The sequence below is a fragment of the Orycteropus afer genome, unplaced genomic scaffold, assembly GCF_000298275.1.
Source record: "Orycteropus afer afer isolate SDZICR_OR568_19922 unplaced genomic scaffold, OryAfe1.0 scaffold00070, whole genome shotgun sequence".
Lineage (NCBI taxonomy): Eukaryota > Metazoa > Chordata > Mammalia > Tubulidentata > Orycteropodidae > Orycteropus > Orycteropus afer.
In genome coordinates, this window is record NW_006921657.1 from 8,629,274 (window position 1) to 8,646,769 (window position 17,496).

Below are 17,496 nucleotides of genomic sequence, written 5' to 3' on the forward strand. Positions count from 1 at the left end.
AAAAGTTAAGATAAAAATAAAGAATCTGGATATACACATTAGAAAGGAAACTTGTGATTTTAAAACATTTAACCATTTTAAAGCATGTAATATTTTTTAAACACTGTTTGTGATTTTTCAAAGATCACAGAGACACAAACATAAAAGTAAATTAATTCCTCAGCAAGAATTCTCCACACCACAGTGGCTCTGAGCCAAGGGTGGGGCTATGTCCCATTTTGCTTTGTATCCAATTTCTGCTCAGCACCTGGCACAAGGTAAAAGTTTAATGGTCAAATATATTTTAAAAACATAACCAAAGTCAAACTGCCTATGGAAATAAAGTAATAATGTTCTTACTTTTTTCTTTTCTTCTCTTGTAGCAAGAGGTTTGTCCTGACATGAGAGAGAAAGAAGCTAAGGCAGAAACAAATCTAATCTGCTATGTGCTGATTCTATCTAGTGTGAGAGCTCATTTCACTGAGGTAGATACTAAAACGCAGCAGGGAAAGGTGATGGTAGATCAAGGCCCCAGTCCTCAAGTCTAAGACATATGGGTGATTTAATAACTGTTGTTGTTGTTATGTGTCATCGAGTCGGACCCAACTCATAGCGACCCCTCCTTGGGTTTCTGAGGCAGTATCACTAGCTCAGAAAAAAAAAACAAAAAAAACTCACTGCCATCGACTCATAGTGACCCCTCCTAGGGTTTCCAAGGCAAAGTATATTACCCTATCTTCTTTCTGAGGAGTAGATGGTGGGTTTGAACAGCCAGCCTTCTGGTTAGCAGTCAAGTGCCTTAGGCACTACACCACCAGAGCTCCTAAGTAGCTCAGAGACCCACTATATAAAGCAAAACGACCTAGAAAGTCTTCTATCAAAGCACTGAATTATTTATAGGTAATGTTACTCAGACTTGGTACCACCAAACTGGTTAATGTTAGGTGGGCCCAGGGCTGGTGGCTGCTTTTCGCTTGGGGGCCGCTCTTTATTAAGGCTGGGACCTGAGGTAGGCAAGCCTGGGGCTTGGAGGCTGCTTTTCACTTGGAGATGGCTCTATATTAAGGTCAGGGCCTGAGGCAGGTGGGAGGCTGCTTTTCACTTATGTGTGGCTATTAGGCCAGTGCCTAATGTAGGCAGGCCCAGAACTTGGAGTCCAGGGCCTGAGGTAGGTGAGCCAGGCTTGGGGGCGCCTTTTCCCTTATGGGTGGCTCTATTTTAAGGTCATTGCCTGAGGTATGCAGGTGCTGAGGGGTTAGGAACAACTAAGGGAGACGAACTTGTCTGTCAGTTTGTCATCCTGTGGTGACTTATGTGTTCCTATGAGACTGGAGGGTAAGCCACCATGTTGCAAAATGCCAGCATGGCTACCCATGGTGGGCAGGTTTCAGTGGAGCATCTGAGCTAAGACAGATCTGAAGAAGGAAGAGGCCATTCACTTCTCAAACAATTGGCCAGTGAAAACTTATGAATAGCAGTGAAACACGGTCTGATATATTACTAGAAAACTTTATGAACAGCCCTGAAACACTGCCTGATATAGTGCCAGAAGATGAGCCCATCAGGTCAGAAAGCACTCAAAATTTGACTGGGGAAGAGCTGACTCCTCAAAGTAGAGATGACCTGAACAATATGGATAGAGCAAAGCTTTTGGGACCTCCACTGGCTGATGTGGCATGACTCAAAATGAGAAGAAACAGAGCAAACATCCATTGATAATTAGAATAGGGAATGTATGCAGTAAGAATCTAGGAAAATTGGAAGTTGTCAAAAATGAAATGGAATGCATAAAGATCAATATCCTAGGCATTAGTGAGCTGAAATGGACTGGTTTTAGCCATTATGAATCAGACAACCATATGATCTACCATGCCGGGAATGACAAATTGAAGAGGAATGGCGTGGCACTCGTTGTCATAAAGAATGTTTCAAGATCTGTCCTGAAGTACAATGCTGTCAGTGATAGGATAATATCCATATGCCTACAAGGAAGATCAGTTAATACTACTATTAATTAAATTTACACACCAACCACCAAAGCCAAAGATGAGGAAACTGAAGATTTCTACCAACTTCTGCAGTCTGAAATTAACCGAACACGCAATCAAGATATGTTGATTATCACTGGTGACTGAAATGCAAAAGTTGGAAACAAAGAAGAGTAACTGGTAGTTGGAAAATATAGCCTTGGAGATAGAAATAACGCTGGAGATTGCATGACAGAATTATGCAAGACCAACGACTTATTCATTGCAAATACCTTTTTTCAACAACATAAGCAATGACTATACACATGGGCTTCACCAGATAGAATACCCAGGAATCAGATTGACTACATCTGTGGCAAGAGGTGAAGGAGAAGCTCAATTATCTTTGGCCCAAACAAGGCCAGGAGCTAATTGTGGAATAGACCATCAACTGCTCATATGCACATTCAAGTTGAAGTTCAAGACAATTAAAACAAGTCCATGAGAGCCAAAATATGACCTTCATAATATCGCTCCTGAATTTAGAGACTATTTAAAGACTAGATTTGATACACTGAATACCAATGACTGAAAACCAGAGGAATTGTGGGATGATATCAAAACCATCACCCATGAAGAAAGCAAGAAGTCATTAAAAAGACAAGAAAGGAAGAAAAGACCAAAACAGATGTCAGAAGAAACTCGGAAACTTACCCTTGAGTGGACAGTAGCTAAAGCAAATGGAAGAAATGACAAAATATAAGAGCTGAACAGATTTCAAAGAGCAGCTCAAGCAGACAAAGCCAATTACTATAATGAAACGTGCAAAACCTGGAGTTAGAAAACCAAAAGGGAAGAATACACTCAGCATTTCTCAAGCTAAAAGAACTGAGGAAAAAATTTAAGCCTCAAGTTACAATATTGAAAGATTGTATGGGAAAATATTGAATGATGCAAGAAGCATCAAAAGAAGATGGAAGGAATACACAGTCACTATACCAAAATCAATTGGTCAATGTTCATCCATTTCAGATAGTGGCATATGATCAAGAACCAATGGTATTGAAGGAAAAAGTCAAAGCTGCACTGAAGGAATTGGTGAAGAACAAGGCTCCAGGAATTGATGGAACCCACTGAGATGTTTCAACAAATGGATGCCCCACTGGAGGCAATCACTCAGTTATGCCAAGAGATTTGGACGATAGCTACCTGACAAACTGACTGGAAGAGATCCATATCTGTACCCATTCCAAAGAAAGGTGATCTCAAACAATGTGGAAATTATCAAACAATATCATTAATATCACATGCAAGTAAAATCTAACTGAAGATAATTCAAAAATGGTTGTAGCAGTGTATTAACAGAGAGCTTCCAGAAACGCAAGCTGGATTCAGAAGAGGACATGGAACAAGGGATATCATTGCCGATGTCAGATGGATCCTAGCTGAAACCAAAGAATATCGGAAAGATGTTTACTTATATTTTATTGACTATGCAAAAGCATTTGATTGCGTGAATCATACCAAATTATGGATAACATTAAGAAGACTGGGCATTCCACAACACTTGACTATGTACTCATGAGGAACCTGTACACAGATCAGGAGGCTGTCGTTCAAACAGAACAAGGGGGTATCGCATGGTTTAAAATCAAGAAGGGAGGGCTGTATCCTTTCACCAGACTTATTCAATCTGTATGCTAAATAAATCATCAGAGAAGATGGATTACATGAAGAAGAACATGGCATCAGGATTGGAGGAAGACTCATTAACAACCGTGATATGCAGATGGCACAACTTTGCTGAAAAGTCAGAATGACCTGAAGCACTCACTGATGAAGATTAAAGACTACAGTCTACAGTATGGATTACACCTCAATATAAAGAAAACAAAAATCTTCACAACTGATCCAATAAACAGCTTCACAGTAGATGGAGAAAAGATTGACGTTGTCAAGGATTTCATATGACTTGGTTCTACAATCAACACCAATAGAAGCAGCAGTCAAGACATCAGACGACATATTGCAGTGGGCAAATCTGCTGCAAAAGACCTCCTTCAAGTGATGAAGAGCAAAGATGTCTCCTTGAAGACTAAGGTGCACCTAACCCAAGCCATGGTATTTTCAATCACCTCTTATGCATGTGAGAGCTGGACAATGAATAAGGAAGACTGAAGAAGAGTTGATGCTTTTGAGTTGTGGTGTTGGAGGAGAATGCTAAGAGAACCACGTTCTGCTAAAAGGACTAACAAATCTGTCCTGGAAGAAGTGTGGCTGGAATGCTCCTTGGAAGTAAGAATGGCCAGACTTTGTCTCGCCTACTTTGGTCATGTTGTCAGAAGGAAATTCCCTGGAGAAGGGTATCATGCTTGGTCAAGTGGAGGGTCAATGAAGAAGGGGAAGGCCCTCAACGAGATGGATAGACACAGTGGCTGCAATGATGGGCTCAGGTATAGTAAGGATCGTGAGGCTGGCACAAGAACGGGCAGTGTTTTGTTCTGTGTGCATAGCATCGCTATGAGTTGGAGATGACTCCATGGAACCTAACAACAACAACTAACTCAGACCTATTCTAAAACAAACAAGCCCTGCCTAGAAAAGTAAATGGGAAGGAGTTCTGGTCGTACAGTGGTTAAGCACTCGGCTGCTAACTGAAAGGTGGGCGTTTCAAACCCACCAGCCACTCCATGGGAGAGAGATATAGCAGTCTGTTTCAGTAAAGATTATAGCCTTGGAAACTCTATGGGGCAGTTCTACTCTGTCCTATAAGGTCACAATGAGTTGATTCCAATTCAACAGCCACGAGTTTGGTTTTTGGCTTAGAGAAGTAAACAGGAAGCAGAGAAAAAAACAGAAAGTATATTCAAAGGATTGAAAAAAACAATCTTAACACACTTGCCTGCACTGAAACAAATATCATTCAAAACAATGTGAACGTCCACATCCAGGGAATGAGACTGCATGATATAATTTCGAAAGCTTATGAAAGCTTGGTGGAAGAGACGAGCTGTGGAAACACAAAATCAAAATAAGTAGAGTTTGTTTTCATTAATAAAAGAAAAAAAGTACACATATACACTAAACAAAAGAATCATTTAAAAATGATTTTTATATAAGAAACTTGAATGCATTCTTATTTCTTTGTATTTAAGTATTAATGTGTTACAAACAGGCAAAAATAACTAGCAGAAATATTTTTCTAAATACATTTTTTAGATATATTCAGCTTAAAGGGATGATATTTTATCAGAAATGTACTTTAATGATATGTCTTAGCTTTTCCACAGATCAGGAAACAGTCAAGAACACTGAAATCTCATATGCTGATATAAAACTTCTGACAGGCAGTTTTACAGTCTATGTGTGTATGTGTGTATGTGTGTGTGAATGATACTTTATTTAGACATTTTTGTTCAGTTTTACAGTCTTTATGGCTTCAAATTCACTGATACTGGGAAAAGGCAGAGCACTAGGATATTTCATTACACAAATGACGTAACAATTTTTCCCCCAGCAAAATTATCGAGGTGGACGGACAATTCCCACTTTTGTTTAGTCATCTCCAGGTCTATACAGATTCCAGCAAAAGGACTCCCCCTTTGCCATGTAGTCTGGCTCAGGTTGTCTTGCCAGTGTCCTTCCAGGCCAGAAGGAAAGGTCAAGGACATGTCTCCAGACCACAACTGTGTACTTCTTTCCAGGTACACAGTGCCCCACACAATACCAACAAAAATGTACTCTAAGAAGTAATAAAAGATTTCTATGACCTTACCATCAAGTCCATAATCAGCACCCAGTTTCTGAATTTCCTTCCTCTTGTAAAACTTGTCTAAGATCTTTTTTACTTCATCTGGAAGAAAGATATCAAAATTTAACATTCATTTCCTATTTTAGCTAGAGAAGTGCCCCAAAGGCAAAAGAAATCTCACGTTGCAATGCTTAAGGCAGTTAGCGAGTGTTACAAAAACTTGAAGGTTTTAGTTGATCACCAGCTCTTTAAGGGTTGACAGGGTAAGGATAGTGGTTATGTTTCTGTGTCAACTTGGCTAGGCCTGGTTGAGTGGCTAGGCAGATGGATGTAGTATTCCCCATGATGAGACTGGTAATCAACTCCATAGTGGAATCTACCATGAGTAGCTGAGTACCAGGAGCTCTGACAGCATAATGCCTAAGGCACTTGACTGCTAACCAGAAGGCTGGCGTTTCAAATCTACGAGCCACTCCTCGGAAGGAAGGTTGGGCAATCCTACTTGCGTAGTGATACTGCCTCGGAAACCCAAGGAGGGGTCGCTATGAGTCGGGGCCGACTCGATGGCAAATAACAACAACAGTGTAAGGAACATCTAGGTCATGTAATGCAATATTCCTGTAATGTTGCAGAGGAACGAGCAAGGCAATACAGGACCAGAGAAGTAGCCCCCAACCTCTACCACTTTTAGATAACCATGTTTTGTTTAATTTGCTTACAACCTTTCTGAACATCAAATAGTGAACACCGAAAATGCATCCAGAAAGACAACCAATACAGCAAGGACCAGAACATTGTGTTTTATGCAAATAATTAAAGAAGCCAGTAATGATCTTTAATTTGAAGATGGTATAAGGGAGAACAGATCACACTAATTTTGTTCTAGAGGATACAACTGAAGTCAGCAGCAGATGAGGAAAGATTTCAACGGTGTCTATAAAAGAACTTCCTAACAATTAGTTGTTGTTGTTATGTGCCATCGAGTCGAACTCGACTCATAGCAACCCCGCCTTGGGTTTCTGAGGCAATATCACTACGTAAGTAGATTGCCCCATCTTCCTTCCGAGGAGTGGCTGGTGGGTTTGAACTGCCAGCCTTCTGGTTAGCAGTCAAGTGCCTTAGGCACTACGCTACCAGAGCTCCTTCCTAACAATTAGAATAGTGAAAAAGGATTGCCTCACATTATGAGCTCTTTGTCACAGGAAGTACTCAACAAGAGTTAGATGACAATTTCAGGGGTGATGTCAGAGAAATTTCTGTGCTGGAGGGGATGCTGAATCAGATGCTTTCTGAGGTAACATGCCACTGTGAAGCAATAATTTTACAGGTGAAAATAGTTTAAATTCATCAATCTGTACATGCTAAAGTAAGACTACTGGCTGACTCTGCAACAACGGACATTTTACTTATCCATTCACACTTCCAATTCAGGGAAGGTAGGCCAAAACTGCGGATGTAGTCTTTGCCCATGAAACACAGAAAGGCCAGTGGCCTGTATTTTTACCTCCCACAAAAGCACCAATGATATTTTCACACAGCTACACAAGCACAGGGTTGTGTGCATCAGGGCTGTATCCTCTCACCATACTTATTCAATCTGTACGCTGAGCAAATAATCCAAGAAACTGGACTATATGAAGAAGAATGTGGCATCAGGGTTGGAGGAAGACTCATTAACAACCTGCGATATGCAGATGACACAATCTTGCTTGCTAAAAGTGAAGAGGACTCGAAGCATGTAGTAGTTATGTTTCTGTGTCAACTTGGCTAGGCCTGGTTGAGTGGCTGGGCAGTTGGATGTAGTATTCCCCATGATGAGATTGGTAATCAACTCCATGGTGGAATCTATTGTGAGCAGCTGAGTAGCTGCCTTTGGGTGTGTGGTCTGCTTCCCATATATAAGAAGCAGCTTTGGAAATGGTCTCTAGCCGATGGCACGTTTGGACCCTGCTTGTAGCCATGTTCAGCAGCCTGCTATGCTCTGCCAACCTTGGGACTTAAAATGGATTTGAATTAATGGCCTGCTGTGTGGTTTGGTAACATCAGGACTGTGCCTTTTCACTTGTCAACTTGGGTTCTTCAGCCTCAGTAGCTAGCAGCTGTCTGAGTGAAGAAAAGCCTCTAGCTCCAGTGGGCCGGGACCAGGAGGCAGAGCTGAACCTCAAGGCTGAGGGGCTTTCACCCAGCCCCTAGAGCCTGGCACTTTGAACTTGGAGTTAAAGCCTCCAAACTGTAAGAGAATAAACTCCTGTTTGTTAAGGCCATCTCATTTGTGGTGTATTCCTGTCAGACCAGCACTAGGTAACCAGAACAAAGCACTTACTGATGAAGATGAAAGACTACCATCTTCAGTATAGATTATACCTCAACATAAAGAAAACAAAAATCCTCACAAATGGACCAATAAGCAACATCAATGATGAGCTGAGAAAAATTTAAGTTGCCAAAGATTTCATTTGACGTGGATCCATAATCAACATCCATGGAAGCAGCAGTCAAGAAATCAGATGTTGTGCTACACTGGGAAAATCTGCTGCAAAAGACCTCTTTCAAGTGTTCCAGAGCTAAGATGTCACTATGCAGACTAAAGTGTACCTAACGCAAGCTATGGCATTTTCAATCGCCTCATATGCATGTGAAAAATGGACAATGAATTAGGAAGACTGAAGAATAATTGATGCTTCGAATTGTGCTGTTGGCAAAGAATACTGAAAGTACCACAGACTGCCAGAAGAAAGAATAAATCTGTCTTGGAAGAAATGCAGCTGGAATGCTCCTTAAAAGCGAGAATGGCCGGACTTCGTCTCACCTACTTTGGTCACGTTGCCAGAAGGGACCAGTTCCTGGAGAAGGATATCATGCTGGGTAAAGTGGAGGGCTAGAGAAAAAGAGGAAGACCCTCAACAAGATGGACTGACACAGTGGCTGCAGCAAAGGGCTCAAGCACGGCAACGTTTGTGGGAAGGGCGGACAGGCAGGGTTTCATTCTGTTGTACATAGCGTTGCTGTGAGTCAGAGCTGACTCTATGGCACCTAACAAACAGCAACATACATGCACAACACTCATGAAAGCTTCCCAGGAACAAAATTTTGTTTTTCATAACAAAGGAATTTCAAAACCACTCATTTAGCCACTACTTTTGCCCACAATGAAATATATATATTTCTATGTATCTCCAATCAGGCTGCCGGGATAATTCTGCTGAGCTGTAAACTCAATACAGAAGACAGATCACATGTATTTAAATTAACCCACTTTCAGTGAGTAACACTCTGGTGTCATATAAAATCACGCTATTAATGGAAAACCAATTTGTTCTCCAAACCACAGAAGACCACTGATTAAATACTATTTATATGAAGTGTCCAGAACCAGCAAATCTATAGAGTCGGAAGGCAGATGAGTGGTTGCCTAGGGCTGGGGAGAAAAAGGAGTGGGAAGTGATGGTCAACGGGTATGAGATTCTTTTTGGGTGATGAAAATGTTCTAAAAGTAGATTATGATGGTGGTTGCACACCCTGCAAATGTACTAAAAATCATTAAATTATATATTTTAAATGGGTGAACTTTATGGTATATAACTCAATAATGCTGTTTTTACAAATGATTATGATCCACAAAAAAGTGAAGCTTCTCTGTATCAGCGTTTTATCTAAAAAGATTTCCCAAAATCCATTAATCAACTTCCACAACTTTTAAAAAATTGTAAAAACATTAACACAATGGAAATAGCACATACAAAATATTTTTGTTTTGTATTTGTTTTAAAACAAATACAAAACCCAAGGAGGAGTCGCTATGAGTCGGATTCGACTCAACAACAGACTTTTTTTTTTTTGTTTTTTTTGGTTAATACAAAAGTACATAAAAATTTAGCTTTGCTTTTTTTAAAAAAATAATAAATAAAGCTTTTATTGTTTCATTGTTCCTAACAGAAAGACCTGAATTTTGGTCATAATTACTTCTCATTAAAATTAACAAGGGATTAAAGCAGATACCCTGGATTTCAGCCAGAGCAGAAACAAGGCAGGTCCCTGGCTGACGCAAAACAGTTCAGTGCTTGACTACTAGCTGAATGGCTGGTGGGCTGAGCCTACCTGGGGCCCCTTGAAGACAGGCCTGGTGATCTGCTTCTGAAAGGTCACAGCCTTGAAACCCCTATGGAGCAGTTCTACTCTGCTTACGCAGAATCGCCGAGTCCACCCTGAGTTGGAACTGACTTCACAGCAACCAACGGCAACAACAGAAATTAATTAGTCACTGCAATTTTTAACCAGCAAATAGCTTTCCTCCTGCTGCCCTTAATGGGAGCCTGGGATTTAATATGGCTATATTACGATTCAACAATGTTCGCCAAAATTAAGAGGCTCAATATAAACTCTAAGCCAACCGCACTGTGTTTTATTTTTTAAAAAAATAAAAATAGGATTGATTTATTTATTAACTTCTTATTGTGGGTCAAGTAAAGTATACAGAGCAGATTGATTTTACATTCAACCATTCATAAACATTTTGTTTTGTGACATTCACTGCAATCCCCACAATGTAACAGCACTCTTTCCACTTCATTTCTATTTGTCTTTCTTTCCTATTCTTTCCTGTCTTATGAGCTTTATCCCTGGGCAAATGCTACCCTTTTGATCTCATATGGTTGATTTTTCCAAGGAGCACATACCTCCCTGGTGTCATTATTCACCTCGTGTTGTTGTTATGTGCTGTCGAGTCGGACCCGACTCATAGCAACCCCACCTTGGGTTTCCGAGGCGGTATCACTACAGAAGTAGATTGCACAACCTTCCTTCCAAGAAGTGGCTGGTGGGTTTGAACCGCCAGCCTTCTGGTTAGCAGTCAAGTGCCTTAGGCACTATGCTACCAGAGCTCCCGTTTGCCTCATAGGCCTATCTATTATTCAGCTGAAAATTGAGCCACGGGGGTTTGTTCAGTTCCAGGCTTGAGGGGTGACTAAGGGCCATCGTCTTGGGGGTTTCACCAGTCTCTATCAGACTGAGTTTTGCTCCACATTTTTCTCCCACTCTATCCAGGACCTTCTAGAAGTGGTTAACAGTGGTAGCCAGGCACCATTATGGTCTAAGGGTCATGGAGGCTAAGGTTCACGTGGTCCACCAGTCCCTATGTGTATTTGATTTTCTTCACTCTTCTTTGCTCCTGAGGAGGAGAGACCAATAGTTGCACCTTATGCATTGTATTTTAAATGAATGCATCTTCTTTTGAAGAGAAAACAAAATGTTAAAACAGCCCATCATGATAATTTCTCTTCTAAAATGTTTATGTGCACCATGTGAGTCTTAACACAAAAGTAATTACCACTTTACTCACTCCATTTATATCCTGACAAAGAAGGTGCTATTCCTGTAGGCTTCTGAATTGTTACCCTTTGTGATTTACCATGTTGCTAAAGTGTTTCCACAAACTTGTTTCACTGTAGTCACCAGTAAGCAACTAACAGCCCATCCAAAATACACCAAAGCTACTTGTTCACATGAGATTTGAACAGGTGGATGGGAAGCTCACCCTACTGACAGAAGAACTAGAAAGGCCAACTCCATAGTGGAAACCCAGGTAGAAAAAAGTGATCAGAACAGGTCAGTTATATCTGGGATCCAAAAAAGGAAAGGCAGAAGAGTCATGATGCTGTTAGCTGCCTCGGAGTCGACGCTGCTCGTGGAGGCCCCCTGCGAGCAGAGAGAATGTGCTCCTCAGGGTTTCCAAGGCTGGGACCTTTCAGAAGCACATCATCAAGTCTGTCTTCTTCCAAGATGCCTCCACCCCGCTGTCTTTAAGTCAACTGCTACTCAGAGCAACCCTAGAAGACAGATTAGAACTGCCCTCTAGGGATCCCAGGCTGTAATCTTCATGGAAGCAGACTGCTACATCTTTCTCCCTCGGGCAGCTGGTGGGTTTGAACCACTGATCTTTCAGTTAGCAGCCGAGCTCTTAACCACAGCACCACCAGGGCTCCTTCAGGTGCCTCTGGGGGGTTCAAACCACCATCCTTTCAGCTAATAGGTGAGCACTTAACCACCTGCATCACCCAGGGACTCCAGAAGAGACATACAAAATGAACGTCAACCTTGAAGAGATCATATCAAAACCACCAAATAATGACAATTAGCTCCTGCCCCTTTAATATTACTTCCTAGTATTACTTCTTTTGCCTATGAATATGAAGAGGTACTAGAATACTGTTCTAGCAGCAGTAAGGAACTTGTATTAAACTTTTCATATCATCACAAAAGGAATTATGAACTGCAGTGCAAGATTTGCTAACACTGCCACTAACCGCATCAGACAGCTATGCATCAGGCCAAATGCCTCTGCCTTTTCTGCAGCTCTTTCAGGCAATGGACGTGACAGCAGCATTGAAACTGAGGAGTCTTAGCTGTTCCCTTTACCCCCACATGGGAGTGTGCTAGACACACCTACAACAAATTACATAATTGGTTAAGCTTCTACTTTTTTTTATAAGGTTCTTGCAACCAACAGCATGATGTCCATTCAGGTGGTTAGAGATGATAAAGGGTAGCCTTTCTAGTGGGAAAAGTATCAACAAATAGCCTGAACAGGGACTGATGCCATAATCATGACCCCTTAGCACTACACCCTCATTCAGTAGTTCCTCAACGGCATTTCAAAGAACATTATCAGTCTAGGTATTTGGACTAGTAAGTGTTCCCAAAACTCTGACTCCCACTCACTCTATTAATAGCGAGGTGAATGGTTTTCACTCCCTTGCCATAGCCCGATCAATTCAAGTGCTGATCTGCATCTACCCATCTACTGCTACAAGAACCTACCAGGAAACTACCCCGATCTGCCTCAGTTAATTTGAGACCTTTCCTGGGAGTCACAACTGCTAAAAAAAAGTAAAAATCCACCAATGAGTATTATTTATGGCTGCCACCGCCTATGCACATGCCAGTGAGCAATCAAAAATCAGAAGCAGAGCATACCCTGGAAGTGCATCTGTCACCTGGGCACAGCCAGGGCTGACCTGGCTGTGAATGCCTGGGTGCTTCACCGCTCCACCTAAAACCACCCAAGGCTGCCAGCTTAGTCAACTTTCCCAGAAAAAGAAGGGCCATTCTTCCATCAAAACTAGCTGTACTTCACTTCCAGAACTTCCAAACAGGTAAAAATTCACACCAGTGCCAAAAACAGTGCTCTGACAGAGCCAAAGGAGCTCTGGTAGCATAGTGCCTAAGGCACTTGACTGCTAACCAGAAGGCTGGCGGTTCAAACCCACCAGCCACTCCTGGGAAGGAAGATGGGGCAATCTACTTCCGTAGTGATTCCGCCTCGGAAACCCAAGGAGGGGTCGCTATGAATCGGGTCCGACTCGACAGCACATAACAACAACAACAAACAGAGCCAAACAATTATGAGTATATACACCTAAGGAATTTTAAGGAGGTTGGGCAATCTACTTCTGTAGTGATACTGCCTCAGAAATCCAAGGAGGGGTCACTATGAGTTGGGTTTGACTCAACAGTCAAACATCCTACATCCTACATCAACAACCTAAGGAGCTCTGGTAATGTAGTGTTTAAGACATATGGCTGCTAACCAAAAGGTCGGTGGTTTGAACCCACCAGCCACTCTGCGGATGAAAGATGAGGCAGTCTGCTTCCAAAAAAGATTTACAACCTTGGAAGCCCCAATGAAGGTCGCTATGAGTCAGAATCAACTCAATGGCAGTGAGTCTGTTTGGTTTTAACCACCTAAAAGAAGAGAGGCTTACACAAAATCCCTTTTTGTACAGTAACTTAAAAATATCTATTTAGTAGATTCCTCACATCAATCAACTAAATAGGTAGGGCAGATTATCCAGGCCCTTGTAGAAATGGTTTCCCCAGTTTCCACACATCACAGATAATACCACAGGGTTACAACCCAGCAACTTTGTACTTATTTTTCAGACACTGAATATCAGTACAAATAACACTAGTTTATATTTGTTCATCCCTTTATACCTCTCAGAACGTTTTGCCAACTATCTTATGGAGATGTTCACAATAACTCAGTGAGGTGGCAGAGAAAATATTATTTTCATTTTACCAATTAGGAAATTTTGCCAATGAAGAAAAGGTAACTGAATAAAAATCAATCCAATTCAATCAGCCTATTCAAAATACAGTCTTTTCAGTTGTTGTCTATCTACATCCCATGGCTAAATGTGTTACAATCAACAAGAATACACACACATACACACACACCAACCCCACTTATTGTGTCTAGAACAGTGTCTGGCACATAGTAGACAGTTAAGTATTTGTTGAACAACTGTTAGACTGGAGATGGAGCCGTGAACAAGACACTCACGGTTTCCCCATGTCCTTCTGGGGCCCACATGGACGCTGGTGGATGACTATGTCCACTGATCAAGCAATTACAAATGTGATGAGTGTCAATATAAGGGAACCAAAGGATGAGAAGGAAGTTTGGAAACTTAACCGACTCCACTGGTCAGCAAGCAGCAACTAAGCTACTGTTAATAATCAGGAGGAGTCAAGTAGATTAAAAACCAAGTGGCCAAGAATAGCAGTGCCTAGGCAGAGAAAGCAACATAGGCAGAAGGCCTGGAGCAACAGTGCACATGGCGCAGGCCATCAATATGGCTAAAGCAAGGAAAGAGGCATGCAATGAGGCTGGAGAGGTACCTGGACCAGATCAGGCAGGGCTTTGTAGGCCACATTAAGGACTAACCCCCAAAACACAACTCATGGCCATCAAGTCAATTCCGACTCACTGCAACCCCCACTGGGTTTCTGAGATGGTAAATCTTTATGGAAGGAGATTGCCCCATATTCCTTCTGAGAAGCAGTTGGTGGGTTTGACCCGCCAACCTTCTAGTTAGCAATTAAATGCCTTAGGCACTGTGCCACCCGAGTTCCTGCATATTAAGGACTGGGGGTCCTTTTATACTAAGAACAATGGAAAAAATTAAACACCTTTTTGCAGGGAGTAACATGATAATATCTTTTTAAAAAAATAAAAGAGAGAGCATTCAGACTACAAGTGGAGAATGGACTGGAGAGATTAAAGTTCAATGAAAAGCAGAGTTGGTAATTTAGGCTAGGTAGGTTGCAGTGGAGGACAGAAATGAATGAGTTCAATAAATATTTATAAAAGGTAGAATAAGTAAGATTTGTCAATTGGACTTTCTGATTGTTAGATGTAGGGGATAAAGTATAGGAGGAATCAAGACTACCAGGTTTTTACGTAAGCACCCAGTGCCTTTCACAGGAATACTGGAGATGGAGGGGATGGTGGAGGGAGAATAAAATGTCCTGGACATGCTGAGGTGAGGTGCATGTGGGAAATCTAAGAGGAGATACCTGGAAACAGCTACATATATATAAGTTCAGGGGAAATAAGAAGTCCAGTCTAAAGACAAAGATTGGGCAGGAATTACATATAAACGTTAACTTCAGGGAGACAATGAAGCCCCCTAGGGAGTATATGGAAAAAGAAGGCAAGGTGACAGAGGACAGAGCCTTGAAGCACCCCAGCTTTTCAGGAGAGGATCAGGCAAAAGAAATTGAGAAGTGCAATCTTACTGTCCTAATCTCTATAGGAAAATATGCTACCTTACCCATATGGCCACATAGGATTGCAGAAGTTTACTGTCTTCTGCAGTCCCTCTTGCAATGCTGAAAGGTTAGGCTAATAAATTTAATGCCTGGAGCAATCCCAATGAAGGGAGATGAAAAATCGCCCAGCACGCGCTGGCCCAATGAGCTATCTAAGGAGTCTCTGTAAGAAGAAAACCTGGTGCTGACGATCCAGACTCTTCATTCCATCTCCTTTCAGGGAGCATCAATGACTGATTTATCCCAGATGTTAAGACTGATCAGAAGAGTAAAGACATTTTCAGGGGAACTGAAATATCAACACAAAAGAAGGACTGATCTCTATTTGAATACAGTAAATAAGGCAAAGCACCTCACACAAATTACTATATGCCTTAAAATAATATACAATTACATAATTAAAATAATATAGTCCCTAATCCAAATTAAGTGAAAGGCCTTCCTTAACACTGCTTAGAAGAGTAGGTCAATGAGTAACTTACACTGTGAGTTCCATCACGTTTTTAGAGAAAGCACTATACTTCTGCTCTGAAAAACAAGATTTGATCCATAGCATGTTGTAATCTATATTTTAAAACTACATGAGAGGCGCCAGCGCCCCTTGTTGAAGTGAAGTGCCCAAACACAGTTTCTGAGTAGCTACAACATTACCTTCTCAGCCTCCCAGAAAACTTCATTCTATCAAGAAACACTCTTATCTCCTGAGTCATCCAGAAACAAACAAACAAACAAAACCCAGCCATATAATTGAAAACTGCACAAGTCCCTTGGAAACACTTGCAATTCTCCCTGTCAAATCCATTCAAGGTTAGTTTGGAGGACAAAATCCATTGATATTTGCTGATGCTGTTTTTCCTTTCTCCCTGGAGCCACAGACGATTAGAGTACCTACCACCTCCGGCGAGGACACTGTCAACATGCTGTATGTTTGTATTATAGCTGGTTATCAGTATGTCTTTCTCTCCATGAAACTGCAACTTCCTTTGGGGAAGGAGATCTGGATCTGAGCCTGGTTTCTCTGGGCAACCACTACAGAGCCTAACAAGGTATGCGCTGAGTTGGTGTCCAGTCAACGATAAAGAATCCTGAAAGAGGTCCTCCGGTTTTACGCACACACACATTTTGCAGGGGCAATAGCTCTGGGTAGCGGAGGTGGAGCAAAGAATGTTTGAAGAGGAAATCATCTTTCTAATGACTCAAAACAGTTAAGCACCCCAACACAAAAAGGTTTAACCCATTCAGGAAAAAAAAAAAAAAAATGCAGTGAAAGGCAAAAGGTCACTTCAGGGATGAGCCGTTAAATTAGACACAACCCCAAGCCTTAAGCGGCTCAAAAATCAGCGAGGGTGGCAGACATTAACAAGCACAATGTCAACAACGTTCGAGGGATCTCGGGTCGCCAAGGCATGGAAGTGCAGCTCCTCTCGGCTGCTCCCCGGCCCTGCAGACACCACTTCCCGCCGCCCTCGCCTAGCCCCTGCACTCACTCTTGTCCAGAGGTCTGGTCAGCTCTGCCCCGACATCACCATCCGCGCTGGGGCCCTGAGGTTTCACAGTTAACGGCACGAACAAGGACGTGTTCGGGGCTTTAGAGCCACCGGAGGCAGAGGAGGAGGCAGAGGCAACGGCAGGAACGCGCCCAAGAGCCCCAGCAAAAGGTCCGATGTGGGTGCGAAGTGCACAGCAGACGGTTGCCCGGTGACCAGCTTGGCGCCCTGCCGGGAGCCGAGCCCACAACAGGGTACACCGGGGTAAGGACATTGAAGCTGCAGGGAGGCCCTAAAGGACCCAGTAGTAGCCCAGGGACACGGCGGTGGACAGTGACGCGCACTGCTGGTGCCTGCTGTTCGGAAAGACCCAAAGACCAGGATAGCTGCCCGGAGAGACGCCCTATCATTATAGAGAAAGTAATGCCGCCGTGTGATTGGTCTTAAAGGGAAGAGAAGTTTTATAAGTGAAAATCAGCAAAGATAATTTTTATTTTCTCATTGGACAGTGGTACCAGCTTTCTCTAAAAAAGAAAATAATCAGGCATCTTTGGGGATGTCACAGAAGAGAGTAAGAACGTGCAAGCCATGTCACGTGACAAAAGTCTGCCAGGTTCGGGAGGTCCTGTCCTGAAGCACGTGGGTGAGTCTGGCTGGTGGACAACAGCCACTTGTACGTTGAGTGATTTGCCGACTGGAA

At 42.2% G+C, this 17,496-nt stretch overlaps 1 protein-coding gene across 1 annotated transcript in view; it reads right to left on the reverse strand.

The window, feature by feature from the left end:
- The window catches only part of SUPV3L1 (Suv3 like RNA helicase), a 38,157-nt gene extending 21,023 nt beyond the window's left edge, over positions 1 to 17,134 (reverse strand). Inside the window, exons 1-3 of the mRNA XM_007940722.2 lie at positions 16,797 to 17,134; positions 5,722 to 5,799; positions 4,849 to 4,956 (exon numbers count right to left, since the gene is read on the reverse strand). Coding sequence (XP_007938913.1) covers positions 4,849 to 4,956; positions 5,722 to 5,799; positions 16,797 to 17,070 — 460 coding nt within the window. The 5' untranslated portion in view covers positions 17,071 to 17,134. The remainder of the gene's footprint in view (positions 1 to 4,848; positions 4,957 to 5,721; positions 5,800 to 16,796) is intronic.
- Positions 17,135 to 17,496: the final 362 nt, after the last annotated feature.